Source organism: Amblyomma mixtum, chromosome 1 (genome assembly GCF_055824585.1).
Source record: "Amblyomma mixtum isolate Tamu chromosome 1, ASM5582458v1, whole genome shotgun sequence".
NCBI lineage: Eukaryota > Metazoa > Arthropoda > Arachnida > Ixodida > Ixodidae > Amblyomma > Amblyomma mixtum.
Genome location: NC_143012.1, coordinates 27,951,978 through 27,973,954, shown reverse-complemented (window position 1 = coordinate 27,973,954; position 21,977 = coordinate 27,951,978). Strand labels below are relative to the sequence as shown.

General features: G+C 48.4%; 1 protein-coding gene across 2 annotated transcripts in view; it reads right to left on the bottom strand.

Annotated features, from left to right (window-relative positions):
* The window catches only part of LOC149365848 (gamma-interferon-inducible lysosomal thiol reductase-like), a 72,709-nt gene that overhangs the window by 2,499 nt on the left and 48,233 nt on the right, over positions 1 to 21,977 (bottom strand). The window contains exons 2-7 of one of the 2 annotated variants that reach the window (XM_089546775.1): positions 20,872 to 20,940; positions 5,008 to 5,160; positions 4,666 to 4,743; positions 2,273 to 2,368; positions 1,472 to 1,624; positions 735 to 821 (exon numbers count right to left, since the gene is read on the bottom strand). In XM_089546775.1, the coding sequence (XP_089402901.1) occupies positions 735 to 821; positions 1,472 to 1,624; positions 2,273 to 2,368; positions 4,666 to 4,743; positions 5,008 to 5,160; positions 20,872 to 20,940 (636 nt within the window). The remainder of the gene's footprint in view (positions 1 to 734; positions 822 to 1,471; positions 1,625 to 2,272; positions 2,369 to 4,665; positions 4,744 to 5,007; positions 5,161 to 20,871; positions 20,941 to 21,977) is intronic. The other variant, XM_089546770.1, reaches the window with a different exon arrangement.

Genomic DNA, 21,977 nt, shown 5'->3' with positions numbered 1-21,977 from the left:
CCAAGTCAAGTATATTCCCGATATTTCAGGGCTGTGCAGGTCCTTATGGTTCACAAGGAATCAGACATAGGACTACAATCAGTTCATAAGTAAACAAAAGATCAGTAAAAACTTTTTTTTTTATTTTGCTAGCAGTTGCATTTCATTTTGTACAATGCAAGTGATAGCATCCACTGCCATTCTAGTTGTTGCTGAAGGCTATCATACTGATAGGTCATTCATCTACTGCCTTAAACGTGTAGGCAAACAAGGCTGTTGCTGCCAATGATGAAGTGATGCACTAATGTTTCAACTCCAAATTCTTCCCAGTTCACAAAGGTAAAGGCCTAACCATTCGGAACTAGCTATGAGGGAACAAAAATTTACACTTTTGGAAGCAGTTCGAAAAAAATAGCCTTGGACCTGGCAGCACGCCAGACACTGCACTACGTATTTTCTTTGCTGTGACCAATTTTGACTACATGTTGGCATTTGCCAGGTGGCCCGCTAAGCCACCACTTCTCAAGAAATTGTCCACATTAAGCTGAGACAGATAATATATTGTGACAATTTCATAAATTCACATCATTTCTGCATTTGAAAAAAGCTTGACCCTATTATAAGGGTTCCTACATGACTGCATTTGGCGAGCAGCCCAAACCAACTCCATAGCTAACTTGTTGCCTTGCTGCAGAAAATTACTGATGCAAGTCCAGCCACTGAATGAGAGTTGTAACGAAAACATATGTACTTACTCCTGTGCACAGTGTGTCTATCATGCTCTTGTACTCTTCGCAGAGAGTTTTCTTGAAATTGTTGAATGCATCATACATCTTGTCCTTCTGTTGTGTGAAAGAAAAGAAAATATGATAAAAAAGTGGCCTCAGTGAAGGCCCACAAATTGATTTCATTAGAGAAATACAGTATTCAGAGGTTTTCAAGCTGACTCTCAGCTTACTGATTTATTACTTGTGGATGTCTGCACTGAACACTTGTGGTTTTTGCTTACAAACACTTACTTCTGGATGCTGTAAAGCAAACAAGCATGACCCATATTAATTATTCTGGAGTATCAGAACTAACAACTATAACGCTCCTCAAGTACTCAACATGCAACGAGCTTCTGTCGTGAAGGTACTGGGGAACACTGAGTACCCTTCATCCCGAGACAACTTTTGTTTATATGTATGCCTGAAATGCACTGCCTAAATTATTTTGTGGACATTGACTTCTTGACTGACACCTTTTTAGACTTCCTTGCATGTACTCATATCAGAAGTACAGGTTAACTTTACCCAATCATCCAGTTTGAACAAACACTAGCATATTGGCAGAAATTCTCAATGGTAAATACGTAATGAATTTACGTAATGTATTTACAAAATGTATTTGCAATGCCTGTAAAAACAGCTAATAGAACTAATCATGGAATCAAAGCATACACATTCACGCATGATCAGTATATATTTGTGAATTCCAACTTTCTACTTACCCCATTCATGCGAATCCAGGGGACAAACTCTAGCCGCCCTTTGCCATTCACACTTTCAGTCCACTCAGCAAACCTCAGCTGAAGGTCGTTGCCCTCTTTGCCAGACACACATTTTTGTAGAGTTTCAATGTCGAACCCTTGCTTCCTGGCACACTGCATATTTTGGAGAATAAAAGACCAAAGAAGAAAATCTCATTAATTGCTTTTTGTTTTCTCAAGCTCTCGCTCAACTAACTTGCAATGCACCTTACCAATCGATGCCAAAAACAAGAATTCAACACTGTTGATATTCGAAGCTTGGCAGCCTCAACTGGGTAATACTTAAGGCACTATGTTTGTAGCTTCCTTCTTATCATAAATACTGATTTCAGTAATGACGTAATGAAAGGTTCCTACAGTGCAACGAAATATGAAAGGACAGCGAACACAGCGTTTAAAATTATTAGGCTGGTTTATGAAGTTTAACGTCCCAAAGTGACTCTGGCTATGAGGGGCGCCGTAGTGGAGGGCTCCAGAAATTTTGACCACCTGGGGTACGTGCCAAATACTTGTGTTGATCTGTGTTTTAGCCTTTTCCTGTCTTTGCACTGCACGAATGTATCATTACCGACTAGCCAATAATAACACTTTGCTCAACCATTGTGACATCTCAAGTGTTTCAGTGATATTTTAATTGGTCCAACAGAAATTTACCGGTATTCTGTGCCACTAGGTAAAAGACAGTTTTGCTTAGTATGAACGACTGAGAAATGGACACTGGACAGTCTGCAGCAGGCAAACATTTACAATGGAGGTACTTACCGCGTCGTATGCCCGGTTAGGATTTTTGGATGAAAACATGCAGACTACAAGTGGCAAGTGTTCGCTGGGGTCTGGATAGTACTTGATGACACATGTCTGAAAAAAGCAGACAATCAGAGAACAAGGCATCAGCACTGAACATTTTGTGGCCTGCTATTGGCTGCTAAAACTTTCAACCAAAAATTGCTATATGATCTGAAATCTAAAGGTAGCCAGACACTAGCATTTACCACTGCATGCAACTGAAAAATCTGTGCTGGAACATTTAGAATTCTTCGACTTTGAAGCCAAATAGAAGTGAAAGGCTCTTCATTGCCGAAAACCTCACATTATGTGCAAAATATTAAAACAGTGCAGATATCCATGCAAGGACATCGCCTTTGAAATGCATTTCATTGGTGTGTGCATCTGCAGCTGGAAAGAGCATTTTCGGGTATCACTGACCAGTTGCCATCAAGCACGCAGCTCTGGCCTCAGTAGGCACAGGTATGAAGTCCAGAAGGCAGCGCGCAACAAATTTGGTGTTAAGGGAGGTGAATGCATACTATGGCAAATGCCACAATTAATACAGTACTGAAGTCTGTCGAGCGCAGGGAACATTCGAATTAAACGGGTTTTCAAGCAATCTGAAAATTAAGTAAAACAAAAAAGGCAAACTCCAAGGGCTTTGGAGCTATCAGCACTGCTGAAAATAGAGCAGCGGTCGACGTTTAATCATTGAAGACGTTTAGAATGGGGGCCCTATTGGTTATGGGGATGGGGAAATAACGGGGCGCCAGTGCGCAGGCGCAGGACAGTAATGCCCCTCGGGTTAAGGCGGAAGCCTTTTATGGCTCGTGAGTGGCGTGTCACGCTTTCACCAATCCACATGCCAATCCATAACCATGCAACAAGCCAATCCATAATTCAACAATCCAAACTATAATCCGCAATCCGAACCATAATATAATTATAATCCAGAAAGGTACGAACTGTCAATAAAGAAAAAAGAAAATTTGGGTCTAGGCGGGGAATATGAACCGGGCCTGTGGCGTGCGACACGGGGACGATTCCACAGCGCCACGGCGATTCGACGTTTGCAGCCGAATAAAGGCGCGCCTAATGAATGCACAGCTGTCTTGGAAGCGTACATGAGTAATTAAGATGCCGCAATTCACCGAGTACAAAAGTACGTTTCCGAAAAATTTACTTCTTGCTTGGCGTGTCGTAGCGCCATCATGCGGCACCCACTGAAAATCTCCCTCGCAACGTACGACGCTGGCCCAGCAGATGGCGCCATGATGGAAGCAGAAATGCTTTCGCGTTAACGCACGTAAGTTTTCTTAAGTGCCTCCTTGAATTTCTGTTTTGAGCATGCGCACTGGGGCCCCGCTCTTCCCCCGTTCCCCGAACCGATAGGGTCCCCCTATTCTAAAAGCCGCTATTAACTGCTCCAACAAAGGGAGCTCACAGACGCAGTCGCCGTCGTCGCCGGCCGCCGGGGTTTCAGTTGTGGTTTCAGCTTCCTCAGAACACATTCGCCAATCTCACTCGATTTAATTAAATGAACGGCAAAGCTCACCCACGGACCCAATTCCTACAGCGAGCTCCACATCAACGCTCCAGCACCGAAAAGCTCGATAATGGATGCGAAGACCGATAAGCTGCCTTTTCGAACAGGCTGACTGTTTAGCTTCCTAGTTAAGTACAATTTTATCTGTGCTTTAGACGCAGGTTAAGGTCTGTGCTGCGGAAATTTCTATAGCGCAACGACGCACTTCGCTGCAAGCTTCAGGAAGCGAAAAACGGATAAAATAAACGGGAGCGCACAAATGGTCGCGTTTTCACCCGAAATAGGCGAACTCATGAGCACCCAACACAGGCGAATCCCTGAAATGCGTAAACGAGGAAACCGGAAACGGTTACGTTAATCGTGGTTGCCAGTTTGCAGACGGAGCGTTACTCCCGAGATCAGCGACGGCACACAGCACGCGTTGCGTACCCCGCGTAGGGGGTGTCTCGGAGGCTGCATTCAAAATTGACTAATCAATCAATCAGGGGCGCACTCTGGCTGCTGGAATTAAGCAACAAATTTAGCAAAATAAATTTCGAGAATACCTGAAATCATCGCATTAACCGTTATTTCGAATAAACCGATTTAGGTTTATCTAAGTTTTACTGTAGTTCAAGCAGCAATTAAACCAGACATTTTCTTTTTTTTTCACCACAGACTATTGGCTGCTTACGAAGACGTATACGTGCAGGGTCGCTCAGTATGAAAGCATGCGCCTTTGCCGCTGATTGGCTCTCGGCGGCAGCGCTTCGCGGAGAGCGTCGGCCACGAGCTCCCATGTTCCCTTTTATATAGAGCGACATTGTACTTTACCATTAACAATGAAGGAACTTCCGCTCACCTGCAGCAGGTTTCCATAGCACTCCTTATCTCCATGCTGGCAATCGAAGGTGAACCACTTGTTGGGAAGCTCTCTCCTCTGGATACAAAGAGCAAAAAAAAAAAAAAAGCAGCAATGAAGCGAAGTCCTTCGCTTATGAAATCCCTGAAGTTAAGTTTGAAAGGAGGCATACTTACACGAGAAAAGTAAACTGAAATTTTATTACGAACCAAATGCTTACCAACTGCATGGATACGGAGAAAGCGATAGAAAACACTGAGCGACTTAAAACTTGGTCAGACAGAGGGAAGTGGTACTGTGGACATGCAAGAGAGAAATAAAAAAGCACGCAGCTGAACTTACAGACGCTTTCCCATATGGGACAAGCTGAAGCTGAATTATGTTGGACAGCTCAGCATACGTTCCGTTGAGCTCCTCAAGGACGAAGTTCCGGCTGTCTGGGCAGTACGTCTCGTAGAAGACTTCCACCGACACCTTTGGGTCATGCTCGCATGCCTGCACATAGGATCGAAGCAAAACATGTACAGGGTGCACATGAACAAGTCTGCTCCCCTTTACACAGCCATGTATTGTGACTAATTCAACGCCACACAAGAACAGATGGCAATACAACTGCAACCCTTTTTTCATGATATATAAGCACTGCCAGTAAAAATGACTGCTGCAGCTTTTCAAGCCGCTGTTTCATACCTCATGGGTGGCCAGAAAAGCCCCTTTTAACACATATGGTTGGTTAGCGACTAAGGGTACGAGAGACGCCGTAGTGGAGGGCTCCGGTAAATTTCGACCACCTGGGGTTCTTTAACGTGCACTGACATCGCACAGTACACGGGCCTCGAATTTCTCCTCCAAAGAAATTCAACCGCCGCGGCCGGGATCGAACCCGCGTCTTTCGGGTCAGCAGCCGAGCACCATAACCACTGAGCCACCGCGGCGGCCCTTTTAACACATATTCTAGACATAATTACATGACCAAATAGGCCATACGTTGCACTGAAATTTCCGCTACTGAAACCACATAACTATACTGCACGTTTTCGACAAACGAGAACAATTATGTGGATATGCATTTCTTGTGAACGCCCGACGGCTGCCTAATGCGTATTCGACAACAAGTCAGGGATAACAGACTTTCAAAACGGACGCCCGCTGGACGTCCCTCGGATGTCTGATCTGAGCCCTAGGCTACACTAAACGCTAGCGCTCGTTCTGCAACATGCTTTCCCCGCTTTTAACACCACGCAATCGGCGCCACAACCGGCCCCCTACTCAACTCACACCCCGATATTTCTCCCCACTGCTCACGCACGAGGAGCCACAATTTACTAGAAATTTTTTTAGGCACTAGATGACGCGTCTACAAGCCCAAACATTAATTTTCCAACGCTCCAGCGACATATGTCGGCCACGCGGTGACCTTCAATTTCCGTTCCGACCCGTACCGGCAGCAGAGGCGGCGGTGGCCTTGCGCAATCCAGACTGCCTCTTTTCTGCTAAGGTCCGCGCCTTCCGATGACCCTTCCTCCATTTCTACGAGAACGAGAATGTTCAAACAAAGGATGCGAAATATGCGGATACTTCTACAAGCAGGTAACACGAGAACACCTTCGGGCATCCGACGTCCCGGCGACACCTGGCGCTTTCAGAAACCCCCATCTCTTCGCTCGGCGCCCACCTGGCCACGCAATGCCTAGGACAACGTCTCCCCAAGGCCAGCCCGTCGCGAAAGAGCCCTCTACTCTTGCTTTTCATTTCAGGGCCGTAATCTCGTCTCGGGATGGCACGCACTCGCGAACTGGCCTCTCCTCCGTGACTCGGGATGAGCGCCGTGGCGGCGGCCAGCGACCGTGCACGAAGGGGGGGATGGCCTCCGAGACTGGGAACAATGCGCCTGGCGGCGGAAGACGAACGGGGGAGGCCTCGCCGTAATGACGGGCGTGCTCGGCTCGCTGCCTTTGTGGAACAGCTGTCGCGACGCGGGCGTGCCGGTGCGAAGAGAGTCGCGCTAGGGCGAACGCGCAGTCTTGCCATGCACTGCTAAGGCTGTGTCTTCCTGGGAACTGCCACCCATTCGTCGAAGCCAAGTCCGCTAGCAGGACTTGTCGCAATTTTTTTCCTGCCTGTTTAATTCCAGACGTGCATTAATCCGTCAACACAGCTATATTGTGATGATAGCGAAATGAAAGGGTTAAACTGTGCAGGGACGTAGCACGGGGACGGTGCAATGTGTTGGCGTTGCTACCATTGCCCGGCTTGCCTAGCCACGTTTGTTGTACGGTAGCAGTTTCCGTACGGCAGCAGTCTCCGTACGGCAGCAGTCTCCGTACGGCAGCAGTCTCCGTACGGCAGCAGTCTCCGTACGGTAGCAGTCTCCGTACGGTAGCAGTCTCCGTACGGTAGCAGTCTCCGTACGGTAGCAGTTCCAGTACGGTAGCAGTTCCAGTACGGTAGCAGTTCCAGTACGGTAGCAGTTCCAGTACGGTAGCAGTTCCAGTACGGTAGCAGTTCCAGTACGGTAGCAGTTCCAGTACGGTAGCAGTTCCAGTACGGTAGCAGTTCCAGTACGGTAGCAGCTCCAGTACGGTAGCAGCTCCAGACGGTAGCAGTTCAAACACGGTAGCAGTTCAAACACGGTAGCAGTTCAAACACGGTAGCAGTTCAAACACGGTAGCAGTTCAAACACGGTAGCAGTTCAAACACGGTAGCAGTTCAAACACGGTAGCAGTTCAAATACGGTAGCAGTTGCCGTACTACCGTACGGCAGTTGCCATACGGTAGCAGCTGCCGTAGTTGCCGTGTTTAACGTATACGGTGCGGCTAAAACTCTAATGTAGGTGTTCTGCAGACGCAAAATAAAGTAAACAAGGGTTGGGAAGGGAGCTCTAGTCCGCTCTTTAGTGCCTGCAGTCCGTCGACATTCGTCCGCGAGAGGTTGTGTCCTATAAGCATAGAGGGTTATACTACATGCAAGCAACGAAACTCGCTGCGTTTATACGCGTACGCAGCCTTTCTCCTTGCTATGCGCGTCAGTTGTCAAAGCCACGAAAAGCAGACGGTCGTTATGCGTCCCCCCAGTGTCAACGATGCACACGCTTGAGCCTCGTTTCGAAAGCGACTGCTGCCGTCCCCGTGTCGCAAGTCGCTGTGCTCCCGGTATAACCGTGGCGACCGGTTTTTTCCGAGGGGAACCCCGTCGGGCACTTAGCAATGCAGCCACAGGAGGCGACCGATAACGAAGACCAAGCAAGGACGTCGGTCTCGCCCTCCGCGTCGCTTTCAGTCAGTGCATGGACGATGACCACATACGATGGCGGTCCCAGAGCACTGCACGGGCCTCAATCTGAGGCCCAAGCCCGGCCCGGGCCCGAGACCTGAAGCCCGAGCCCGGCCCAGGCCCGCGGCTTCAAGCACGGGCCCGGCCCAGGCCCGCTATATTATCGCTCTAGCGAGCCCGGCCCGGCCCGTGAATCCTGGAGTGAAGCCCAGCCCGGGCCCGGCCCGGCCCATTTCACAGTAACGCTTGAGCTATACTGCTCACTCTGAGCAAGTAGACTGCTACCAGACCGATAAGAAACTGGCCGACAAAGGCTTTGAAACCACAGTTTGGCTTGCAGAAAGTTGGTTCTTTTTAACCCAGAAGGAAGTGTTTAAGGGTAGTGCTCGCCAGGCCTGTCTTTTGGTCAGTGATCTCGTGTACGTATTCAATGATAAACTCGGAAGTTCTGAGAGCCAAACAAAAAGGGCTGCATACGCGCGTAATAGACTACTTTGCACTCCCCCATGATTTTAATCAGTTATATTTTGCCGCCCGCGAAGTAAAAACATTAAAGCTGCCTAGCAAGCAGTGGCATGACATTTTTTTAGTGAACGCGATCTCACAGGTTGAACTCATATCCGAACTCCTTTCAGCGGAAACGAAAAGCTAAAAGGCTTGAGTATTTCACGGTGTTTGAAGACTATAAGCATCTTAAACATTTCTGTATTGGTATGTTTTGGGATTACGAACGATCCATGACCAATTAAGCAAACAAGGAAGGGGAATGAGGGGCTCGTTGTAAACAGACAGAAGCCAACAGCCACAGAAACCAAGGGGCACAGGGGATTTTTTAAATTAATTTATTTATTTTGTGGTGTTGATCAGTTTAGAATATTACTGAATATGTCATCGCTTAAAGCTAATTTATTAGAAAAGCAGAAGAAAAAACAACCACATGCCGCCGGTGGGATCCGAACCCACGACCTCCGAATTACGCGTCCGGTGCTCTACCTCTGAGCTACGGCGACGGCTGTCAAACCTTCTGCTTTCGGGGGTATTTATGTTTACAAGTAACCTAACTTTGAGAGTGTTCATCAGCGCCACCCACGCCCATAAGCGGCGGACGTAGAACGTCCTGAGTTACCGCGGGTGTGACGTAGAACGTCATCGAACGGAGAGGGTGGAAACTGTGTGAGAACCCTCTTATGCTTCCTATGGCATCAAGGCTGCCAGAATCGAGGCCCTCGCTTAGCAATTAAGCAAACAAGGAAGGGGAATGAGGGGCTCGTTGTAAATATGACAGAAGCCAACAGCCACAGAAACCAAGGGGCCAGGGGATTTTTTTTAAATTAATTTATTTATTTTGTCGTGTTGATCAGTTTAGTATATTACTGAATATGTCATCGCTTAAAGCTAATTGATTTGAAAAGCAGAAGAAAAAGCAACCACATGCCGCCGGTGGGATCCGAACCCACGATCTCCGAATTACGCGTCCGGTGCTCTACCTCTGAGCTACGGCGACGACTGTTAAGACCGGTTAAATTTTTACTCTTACTGGTGGAGCAGAAGATAACGCGCGAACCACGTGATAACTTACAGGACAAAACACTTGTCATGACAACCAGGCTGAAGAAACGAAGAGGGATAGACGCGGTTATGAGATGAGATTTACAAACTCTCGCGAGCTTTTGTGGCTATTTCATTTACGAAACGTTCCGGTCAGCTGATCAAAAAGAAAACCAAACGCGCTTTAGTTTGTGAATTTTCTCACATGAGAAAAATATAGCTATAAAATAATAGCTATGTTTTTGGGGGCTTAAGAACCCAAGGGGACTCAGGCTGTGAAAGACACCGAAGCAGAGGGCTCCGGATCATTTCAACCACCTGGGTTTCTTCAATGAGCAATGATACTACAAAGTACATGGCTGTCATGCTTGCCGCCTAAATAGAAATGCGGCCGCCAAGGCTAGGAGCAAACCCTGGTTCCCCGGCTAAGTAATCACACTAAGCCACCGCGGCGTGGAAAGAAGGAAATAAATAAGTCAATGAATAAAGCTTAGTTTTTTTTCTCAGCGCGTACTATAACCCATAGCTCATCCGTGTCGTTGCTGCAATGCCGCAGTTGTGTACTTTACTCTGCAATAGTGAATGAATAGTCGGGCACCAGACGTTTCTGTACGGACCCAAGCCTGGCTCGGGTCCGCAGCTTTAAGCCCGAGCCCGGCCCGGGCCCGCAACTTCAGGCCCGGGCCCGGCCCAGGCCCGGCAAAACAGATCATGTCCCGGCCCAGCCCGGCCCGCGGGCCGGGCCCGGGCTTTTGGGCCGGCCCGAGCCCGTGCAGTGCACTAGGCGGTCCATCGTACTTGAAATAACCACGGCGAAAGAGCCGCATCAATACGCTGCTTCCCTTTGGCTTTACAGAAAATGAACGAACTATAATCGTTTGGTTTGGTTGGTTTATGGGGTTTAACGTCCCAAAGCGACTAAGGCTATGAGAGACGCCGTAGTGGAGGGCTCCGGAAATTTCGACCGCCTGGGGTTCTTAATCTTGGTTGCCGATGCGCTTGCAAACGCAGCCCTTATAAAAATGGTCTATGACAGTCCATAGACTTCTTATAGACTATTTCCTTCCTATAGATATTTCTTTTTGTCTGTTCATAGTCTAAAGACAAAAGTCTAATAAAGGTGTATGGTCGCTAATCTATAGACTGTCTATAGACTGTCTACAGCATTTGTATTGCCTATAGACTTCCCTAGGATTTGTCTATAGGGAGTCTATAGACTTTACAGGCAGAAGTCTATGGAGAGTCTATCGACTGTCTAAAAAAATTCGTAAGGGAATGGCGTGAGAAGCGGCCAACGATAGTGTCTTGCACTTCCGTCAGACCACCCGAATCGGTGGAAGCTAGTCCCAACGGGAGTACCAGAATGCTTGACCAGCCGCAAAAAGTTCCCAGGCCAGCACGATCTTGGCCAAAACGGCGCCGAACGCACTTCTCGACGAAATGGATGCGTTAGTTCATTCGCTCGAACAGGATTGAGAGCAATAGCGGGAAGGAAAAGCCACCATATCGTGGATACAGCACATGCGCCCTGCATTCGCATTACACAAAGTTCTCGGTAGTAATGAGGTCGAGAAAATCCCATTTTGCCAAGACATATGTCGAGGACTGCAGCCTCTTCTGAGATGATGAGTCTGGACGACCCGGCTTCTGCAGGTATCGCTTCTGACTGACCTATTCACGAATATTGAACCACTGATGTCGCGTACAGTCTGAACGATATTGTCATGTAGAATGCGTCAGTGCTGAACCGGTGACTTCCGTTTGCCGAAATCACTATGTTATAATTTGTGCTGGATTGCTAAATAGGCGCTAGCAGTGCGATGAAAAAAAGTGTCATGCTTATTGGGCAAGTTTCTTGACGTGAGTGAGATTCGAACGGAAGGAGCGACTGGACCGTTATATCAATAGCCTACTCAATCAATATCGATAGCGTCAGTCGCGGAACTTAATCTTGCCAAGCTCCGCTGGTATACCAAATGGGCGACCAGTTTGGATGCTGCAACAGACTCACCGAGAGCGCAGCGTCAACACGCTTAAATGAGACGCGGTTCTGAAACTATTACTCCATAAAGGACACACTAAACTTCCGTTTACGAGGTCTGTATATAGAGTCTTTCGGGTCTTCCCTGCCCCTCTCCCTATTTCTTCTTTCCTTGCCTTTGCTTCTTAGTTTTTTTTTTTTATTTATTTTTGCTATCGCGGTACGCTGGGCACGTCTCGCCGCGCCAATCACACTGATGCACCGAGAGAGCTCTTTGTTCGGACGGGGCAATTAATTTGCCGCCGGCCGCGCTCGACCCTGGCCCGTATAGGTTCGCCGTATCTACTTTCGAGAGCACTGCAGCGCTCGCAGTGGCCGCTTCCGATACGAGCGTTTTCACCACTCGAGTTTCGCAAAGGTCTTGCGTCAAAGCAGCCGTGCCTCCGCTGTGACATTACCTGGCCGACATGTCCGTTGTTGCACGCTTGTCAACGAGAGTGCTGGGGGCAGGCCCTTATAGAGATAATGCTTTGAGGCCGGCTGTTCCTGCAGAGCTCGCTAAATGGCTCGTAGGTAGGGGACCTCTATGCTGACCAACGCTCCACGGGTGCCGCGAACTCCGCCGACTCGTTCCAGACACGGCTCGAGTGATATTATCGCGCGATAAGCCACGGACCGCCGGTGTTTTCGTAAACACGATCCGAGAGGCCGACTCCCGGCCGAACGAACTAAAGAAAGCACTGGAAAACCTGGTTTGAATCCTTGTGCTGATGCTCTATTCGGAACTATACGCGGGCAGGAGCTCGAATAAAAAAAGAAGGCCGATCAATCAGAGTAATGAATTGCGCGAAACGTTGTAAGCGCGCCGGAGATTTGAATGGGGCTGTTCACGTTTTAGAGAGCTAGCTTTTAATGTTTTCTTCTTTTCTTTTTTTTTTTTGCATCCACACTGCAGGCTCCTGCAGTGTGGATGCACTGCAGGAGCTCCTCGTGTTTCTTGTGTCTGTACTGGTGTGCATTCGTAAACCGGACCTGATAAGTTCCTGAGGATCGTCGCAGTTGCAAAATTGCTTTATTAGACGCGCTGCCGCTGTCTCCGCCGGACCGACGGCCCAACCGCTTGTTAGCCTTCAGCTGTCACATTTATTTCCTTCCGCCCAGTTCGTTCACCTATTAATGCAAGAGTATTAGGAGGGCCGTGGCGGCAAGAACTGTCCGTCGTCGATGTCAGGCGCCTGTGTGAAGACTCCATCTCCACGAAACCTCCATGAAACAGTAACACACCACCTATAACGAAACGCCGGCTGCAACGAAACGCCGGCTGCAACGAAACGCCGGCTGCAACGAAACGCCGGCTGTAACGAAACGCCGGCTGTAACGAAACGCCGGCTGTAACGAAACGCCGGCTACAACGAAACGCCGGCTACAACGAAACGCCGGCTACAACGAAACGCCGGCTACACAACCTTGTAAGGACAGTTCAGTGACAGGCGATAGTGATTGGGTTCTAGCGATGATAGTGGCTTAGTGAAGTTACATGTTGCAGTAGTGGTTATAATGGTACAGTTAGTGCGCCAGGCTGCAGAACGACAGCACAGTTCAATTGATCGCCCCTCAATTGCTTCACTTATAAGAACACCGACTAAAGCTTAGCATGCGTACGACCTCGGAGATTGCACAAATATGTATGAGTGAACGGACCTTCTCTTGCACAAACCGTCAAAAGTTTTGTTTTGAACCTTCTGGATTTGGCTTTAGCTGTGACCTTTATCTTCTGACACGTCGCTCTTTGCGCTTCTGTGGTCTTTTTAATGCCGTATTTTTCGTTCTGTGCTTACCTTAGTGCTTACTGCCCTCTAGCGCCCTCTGTCTACCTGTATATGTTTTCGGAACGTTAAGAATAAAGCTACCAAGTGTACGCCAGCCTTTGAACATGCCGGTCGCTCCCGTCGCCCATGTTTTCTTCTTGGCGCTGTGTATTCCCCTGAACTACTGACAGCAGTGCTAGACGCCAGTATGCCAGCCCCCCAAATCGCTTTCCTCGAGGCGCAGTTGAGGTGTCCACCGAGGAGTGAGACACTTACTGCCGGCTTTTCTTACCTCGCAATTTTTTTTGTCACCATTCCCAGAGCTTTCGCAGTGTAATTACAAACAAAACGAATAAAAAAAGCGCGCTTCTCAGCACTACATAGCGCAGTGCAGAAGCCGTGCGCGGCTCGTTCGCGACTGAGCTGGCCAAGAAAGGCAACGGCGGCCGGACAATGCCGCGACACCACGGCGACGTCGACGCCGCCCGCACAGGGAGCGCTCGGCCAGGAACAAAGCGACGCGTGACACGGGTCGCGCACGACAGCTCTCGGAAGAAGAAGCCCTGTATAGTATATATACGCGCGCAAGAACAAAGGAGGCCCCGAGGTGGAGGGGGGGGGCATCCGCACTTGTTTCTTCCTTCCACGGCGAGGGTGAGGGGCGTAGCTCAGTAACGCGAGGCACGAAATAGCCTCAGAGAGAGGACAGGTCAGCCGGGGCTTTTTAGTCTATTCCGGGGGCGGTCTCGGAAGTTCGTCAGCGCCGGTATAAGGCTCCTGTGTGGGACACAGCGGATGTCTGTGCATGAACTACCCGCAGGCGCTCAACTGGACTCAGGATCGCAGCTATATAGCGTTACAACTTATAGGCGACGCAGGAAAGTTGGCGTTTTCTCAAAATAGCACCGTTACTTTAACGCGATAGTGTTAAATCGGCGTTGTGAGCCAAGAATAGGGTGGCGTATACGGTGGCGTATACGGTGGCGTATACGGTGGCCCAGATGGCCACCCAGAAGCAACCTAGTTATAAACCACGGAGGTCATGTGATCGTGTGGCGTCATCGCAACCTTCCCCAGTGGATTGTGAGCACACTGACTGAAATTAATGACTGATCGCAAGTGGTTACTAGGGAAGAGGAACCTAGGTCGCACAAGCCCCACCGGTGGCAGCACCTTCCATCGCAGAGCTGTGGCGCAACCCTTAACCGCTGCACCATTGCTGAAGGACTGGTGTGGGGACTCCCAGGGACATACGAACGTAAACTTGAGAATGACCAGTACTGCACATAAGAGCATTACTTCAACGCTGTTGCGTCATAGGAGGAATTTATAAGCGTCCCGTCCAATTTTTTTTTTCTCTTCGTCTCTCTTTCTCTGCTTATGTCCGCCTGTCCATTATCATTGAGGATTACTGGTTCGTGCATCGAAATATCGGATGTAAGTTACAGCTATTCGTACGGTGATTTTGAAACAATCCCAGCCTCGGTACCTCATTAGAACCGTCTCAGCCAAGTGTCGTGCGATTCCTGTAACGATTCTAGCGCATTAGATAGTGAGCATGACTGCCACGAAAACTGCTCAAAGAGTCTAGACCGCAGAGAGCAGAACGCCAGTCCGGCCTAGAGGAGGACGCGCCGCTACGGCTGCACTTTCGGTCACTCGATCGACAAGTAGGCTGGAAGATGTGGACTTTGGAAAAGCACCGATGGAAGACTAACAGGGCACAAGCGTATTGCTGCTCGCAGCGAGAGCTGCAGGACAAACTGCCCACTGCGGCGGCAATTTATGCGAAATTAGGGCAATGTGTCGAGCATCCAGAGGACTGCAACAATTATGCATGTTCATCTATATCCATTACGACAGCGATGAACAAGGTGCAGTGTCACTTAACGCTCCGGTTTGTCCAAACCCGTAGCTGAAAAAACTAGCTCTATGCCTTAATTCTTTTTTTTTTGTCGACTCAGCGGTGGCCTAGTGTTTGAGCCTCGCATGCGGGAGGTGTGGGGTTCGATCCCCAGTGCTGCCGGTACTCACCGGTGACGCAATGGGTACAAGATTTCCCCTGGTGCTTAGCTTATCTGGGGTGAAATGCTTGGGAAATGGGTCTCTGACCTCAACTTGAGTATAAGAAAAAATCATGTCGTGGTGCTCTTTGGCCACAGTTGTCCTTGCGGCATAAAAATTCATCATCATGAAAAAGATTGTGCAGGAAAAGACAACAGCAGCAACACGTCTTCGCAACATCGCAAGTTCCCTACATGGGTAATTCCATATCATCTTTGGGCTTCTATACACTCTGACCACGCGCATTACCCCCCTCCCCCCCTACTTTTTCGACTATTGCTTTCTTCTATGATTGATAACGTATGATATGATAATATATGGTTTTCAATTTTGTTCAACCACCCCGACGCAACATGCATGGCTATTTGAGACAGAAATGGTCATAGCGCTACAGCAAGACGTACACAAGAAAGACTGACACAGGACATGCGCTATGTCCTGTGTCAGTCTATGTCCTTAGCGCATGTCCTGTGTCAGTCTTTCTTGTGTGCGTCTTGCTCTAGCGCTATTACCATTTCTGTCTCAAATAATGCACCATCTAGCCCAAATTGACGTTCGTCTAAATGCATGGCTATGCAGCTCGGAGCATGCTGGGAAGCTTCTTTGCATTCCCCCCCCCCCCCCCCCCCCTTTTTTTCTTCTTTGTAGCGACATTTGTATTTCTCCTTTCAAACCGCCCTTCGGTCAGGCATTGTTTCCACAAACACCGCGGGGCGTCGTGCCGGCCGAGGAGCTCCGAAGACCGGTTTCGGGCCACAGCTGGATGCTGTCCCACACACGCGCCAATACCAGCTGTCTTCGCAGGGAGCTAATGGAGAGAGATCGCCCGGAACAAAGCAAAGAGGAAAAAAGAAAGCACAGGCCGAGGTTCCCTGCTGTGAAGTGGTGTGCAAGTGTCGGGCAGTCGTCGTGTACGTACACGAGCACACTGCGGGATACTGAGCTGGTTTTTAAGAGAAGGATCTTGGCCCTGACAGCGCGCATCGCTCACGAACTGTGTAACGACCCGCCCCTTTGCTCACGATCTGGCACAAGCATCGGACACCCTTACAAGGGCGCGAGTTCTTGCTACATGGCGTACTGTGTGCTGACACGCACAAACGCAATTGACTTGACACGCGGTAGAAAAACAACTGCTTTTATTCTAACGTTTCGACCAGGGTCTGCAATTCGTCAGAGTGATCACTCTGACGAAGGCCAGACCCTGGCCGAAACGTTAGAATAGACAGTTGTTTTTCCACCGTGTGTCAATTGCAATATATATATATATATATATATATATATATATATATATATATATATATATATATATATATATACAGCGAAGTATATATGGGAAATTCTTCAGGAGTGATCATCGAACGAAGCGTATACTCCGCTATATACTCTTGTAAGCAGTCAAGTACTTCAGGCTTTCGCTACATTATATATATATATATATATATATATATATATATATATATATATATTATACTACTGTGCTCGCTTAAAGATATCCTTGTTCTGTCACTTCGTCCTCACAGCGCATGGGACTCTTGCTTTTGTGTTTTTTTTTGTTTTTTCGCTGTGTCCTTCAAGTGCTGTACTCATTTATATCTATTAAGCAAATAAGTTGTTGTGTGGAATGCTAGCTATATGTATCCCCGTGATAGCGCCCAAGTGATGATATAGCTATCACGTAAATAAGTAAAGTTAATTTCCCTGCAAAACCCCCACCCACTCCGCCCACTATGCGTGCGCATGATGAGCTAGACAGATACAGAACACCTGTTCCGCCATCCTCTCCCCAATGGGCACTGGAACTTTCTACCTTGGACGTCCGCGGGATGTCCATGGGAGTCTTAACGTCCATTGGGTCGTCGTGCGAGAGAAGGGATTACGCCAGTAGGCGGGAGCATTCAGGTACTCATTTTGAATACTGCGGAGTACTTACTGCACGCGCCGCTCGCTACGCAGGCCTGCTGCTATACCGCTGCTGCGCTACGCATCTGGGCTGAGCGGGGTTCCCCGGTTGCGTTCCTTGTGAATGCATTTGGCGCGAACTAAAGCGCAGCCAAAGCCAAGAAAACCCGGGCTAAATAACGCTTATATAGCTTGCACGGCCGCCACGACGTGCTGCATCGCGCGGATCATCAAAAATTATCGCGGGAATTTAGAATCACTGGTACTCCGCACTGATCTCCTATGGCTGTTAGAACCAGCTTTTGCGAGCGCAGGCAGCATTTTATAAGCCAGCTAGATTCTGCAATGCACAGGAAGAGAAGGCCATCGGTACCAACATCTTCGTGCACAATCTCACCGCACTCTGCAGTTTTCTTTCCAATTACAAATTAAGATATTCGCATTCATTAAGGCGGTGTTCGCCACAGTCGGATGACAGATGGCGCTACTTGGTGGTGTCCAGTAATTAATGTCCAAGAAAGCTGGGCGTGCACGACAGATTGAAGCCATGTGGCCTACCTGTTGAGCAGTATGTATATCTTAGAGACGAGAAAGACACAGAACCTGCATACTTCCATCTCTGACCTCTAATACTGGAACAAGTTTGTTTCTGTAATTGCAGCGTATAAGAAGAAATCAAGACCTGTATTACCGCGATGTATTTAAAAGTTGTATTACCAGCAGTACAAGCTGTCCTTGGGAGCTCCGCAAAACAAAGGAAGCCCCAAGTGAGTGTGTGACATACATTGTCTCGAATTTTTTTCGTTTTACTAGGCTAGAGCAGTACACAGTGACACGACTGGTTGGCGTAATATTTGCAAGAGGCGCCATCTTTCGCAGTGGATGCAAACTTCCGAGACAGTGTCAACAACCAAGTCGGACCCCCGTACGTATATCCCACAGCAAAGCTTTTCTAAAGTTTATTACATCGCCGAAAGTAAACACACGGAGCACGAAGTACGAAACTACCTCTAAAATATTAACTCGAACGATCACAAATTGCGTCATAAGTGGCGCCGCGGAATCAATCAGCAACAACTCCGTCTAGCTCAAGGCTCTAAGGTCAATGACCTTTTCAGATGCTCCAACATATGCATCCCACCGAACAATGCGCGCAAAATAATAAATAAAGCCGTCACTGTTTATGGAAGGGCTCCCACGAGGACCCCGAACACGTACCCCACTGCGCGGCTGAACGAAAGTAAAAAGGAAGCGTACGATATCGGTGTTGTCCCGGCGGGAACGGCAGCCGAAAGATAACGAACCAGTTCTTATCGGCCGCTCGCCGAGGAACTTCCCCAGAGCGGGCAGTATACTCGGAGGCCGACGTGGAAAGTGCTTCTTTCCGCGACTCACGAATGAAGGATCTCAGACAACAAAAACAACCACACTTCTCCTGAGAGCATCAGAGTACGGCACGAATGCCACACTGCGTCGTGTTCCTCTACAGACCACGAGTGGTATGCACTGAATACGAGCGCTTCGTGCCTGGGCACCGTCAAAAAGAGAAGACAGGAAATGAATAGAGAGAAGGAACACAAAGTACAATTTACGGCCCATTATGTCGGCAGCAATAAACCGGTTGCGTACACCACCCTGAGCACAGGCTGAACAGCGGTATAGACAAAAGCTGCCGTAAAATCCTTTCACACGGCCCTTGACTCTACTGCGCGTGTGTGTATACGAGGCACATGCGGTACGAGTGGTCTGCTCCTTTACGGCTTCTCTGCCGACTCGCTCAATGCCCAGATGGGGGATTCCTCCCTGGCACAGTTGATCCCTGCCATCTGCATTACCAAGTGTTCCGCGCACTCCGGGTGCACATTCAAAGAGAACGACTATAGGGAAAACAAAGAGAACGATCTGACAGAGTTTCCAGTGCTAATGGACACGTTTGAATGATAAGAGGAAGGTGTGCTTATGTGAGGGATGGAGAGAAGTGCGGTGGGGGCAAGCGTTTGTTCTGAAGTCGAATAGCAAGTTTTCTTTTGTTTATGTTCCTGCCATGTCTAAGTGAGGTGGCATGCCTCTCTCTGGCTGAGGTCACGGTATCGATGAGCATGGCTGATTGCTTGACAAGCAAAAATTACTGATTTGCAAGCTCACTTAGATTAATTCCGGTACATACCCGGGGATCCTGATCACTCATACGAATCTTTATAAGTGCGGAAAGCATCTCACATTGGATGCTCAGTACCGCACTGCATGAGACACACACTTCACTATCCCAGCTGTCCCAACTGTTCCACTGTAGCCAATACAGTACAGATATAGCACTGTAACGGCGCGGTCCCCGCTTTTATCACACACGCGTCCTCCAACCTGGGAAGAAAACTCTACATGAACACAACACACCACGGCCACGACTTCTGCCATACGGGCGGCCACTATAGGACTGTCCTTTAAAAAAGTCATCCTGTGTCTCGCGTCGAACAAGAGCTCCCTCGGGACTGTGTACTCGAATTCCGTGGTACTTCCAGCTGCTGTTTGGAAGCAGTTTGCCGTTAGGCCCGGCAAACTTCACGATCTGCGATTCTCGCGAGCAAGCGTCTAAGTGCTGACTCTACATACGTGCTCATTCTAAGAACTGCACTGCCGGTTGATACAAGGTGGTTCCGCGTCAGGACGTTGCACTGGAATTAGCTGTAGAATAATCTGGCATATATAAAAACAGTGCGTCGTAGTGCAGTATACAGCTATATTTTGACATTGCGTGTACCAGGATGAATTGTCGCCACCTACACGCCAGCACACGAAAACTGAAGCTCAAGAGACCAGCAAATCTTCAGGGAGCCCATGTTCGGTGTGTCAGTCGCCTGCAATAATATTATTTCTGCCTACAAGTGGACTACGTGTGCCAAAGCGATCGACTCGATCTCCGGCAGACTAAGAAACTGGCGCTTCGTCTACGTTTTCCTAATGCAGCGTAGACCCAACGCTGAATTATCACTTCTGCCATGCGCCGCATCTTGGCAGTTATTGTGCCAGTTACGTGGTGTTGAACCCTAACCCGTTTTTGTTACTTTTTTTATGTGTAAGCAAACATGTCTATATATGTATGCATTTCACTTATTTTCAGTGCGTGAAGACATAGCATCAGGAGAGAATAATCAGTTGGAGTATGTAACTGGGCATAAGCTGGAGGACTGATCGATTTGAGTTGTCCACCACCTCTCCCAATCCACGCAAAACATGCGTGTGTCACAGTGTGCGGACGTCACAATGTGCGGACGTCACGATGTGCGGACGTCACAGTGTGCGGACGTCACAGTGTGCGGACGTCACAGTGTGCGGACGTCACAGTGCGTAAAAAGGAGGACATAGTAAAACATGCCCAACTTCCATGCTGCAGATATCAGAAAATAGCCACGAGCATACACAGGCCAAGGTTCCTAACACTAAGGCAGCCACACAAAGCAAGACGCGCACGCAGACACATTGAATGGGTGCCGATTAAGGTAGCAAAGCCAGTTTTATATAGTGAGCACTACAGAAGCCGAGCACGACGACACATGCGTGCACAAAAGATTGCCTCTTCCTTGAGTGTACACGCACAATATGCAGCATACACGTATATATATGTGGCCTACCGTTTTCGGATGGCAGAGCCCGACGAGAGAACACCCGTACGAGGTCATCAGAAAAATTACGACTAGGAGCTGCAAGAGAAATAAGGAGACCACCTTACACACTCATACGCAAAGAACACACGAGGCAGTCGGGGTTGGGTCACATGCGGCAATCGGCCTTTCGGTTCACACTTTATTTTTAATTGTTCTTTGCTGAACACTTTCTGATGTACAAGTACCATCGCACGCTTCGAGGGGTGGCGTTTTATCCCATTTCTGTTCCGGCTAACTGCCTGGAATGCAGCCCACATGTTCGCATACTATCAGTGGAGCGGACGATTGAAGTTATTAACCTCAAAGTAAGTTTATAAAGCGGAATCTTGTTGCTTTGAACTCGCTTAATTCGAAAACCCGGTTAATGCGAATTCGAGTGCACTTTAAAAGACCTACCGTTAGTTCTAGCTAAGCACAATTAGAAAAAATCTTCGGTACCGCTCAAGTTCAAGTTGTCGAGAGTCGACTACACAACGATTTAGTCGAGCCTCTCGGTTCTATGTAATAACTTAGATTGTACAGTCGAATCTGCACGTCCTAGGACGCGCACTGCATTCCAACTCGAACTAAGTGGCCGCAACTCTCCTTAGAAGAAATGAAATCACATGCATGCAATCACGTAGTACAAGCCGTCGCGCAGCAGGGAGTAAGAAACAACCTTTTACTCTTGACGGACTTTCAGATTGGCGCTTCAGGTTAGTCTTAAGCCACAGAGGTTTCTAAATTTCCGAATTATTCGCACACGCCTAAGCCTGATGTCTGCTCACCATTCTGAAGCAGCTAACTGCTCACACTCTTCCTTTACTGAAGCAAAACAATTCTGGGTCACAAAACACTCGATAAACCAGACTTTACGCATTCTCCATTCAATACATTTTCTATACGCCAGACGCTGTGGACGTGCACAGTAAGAACTTTAGCAAACACGCATTGAAATAAAACAAGACGCTGCTCTATCGATGGCAGACTCAAATGGGCGTTGGGAAAGCGACCGAAACCCCGTCCCAATGCGAGATATGAATTTTTCGTAGTGGAAACTTGTTGGCACGCTTTTTTTCTTTTTATGGCAAAGA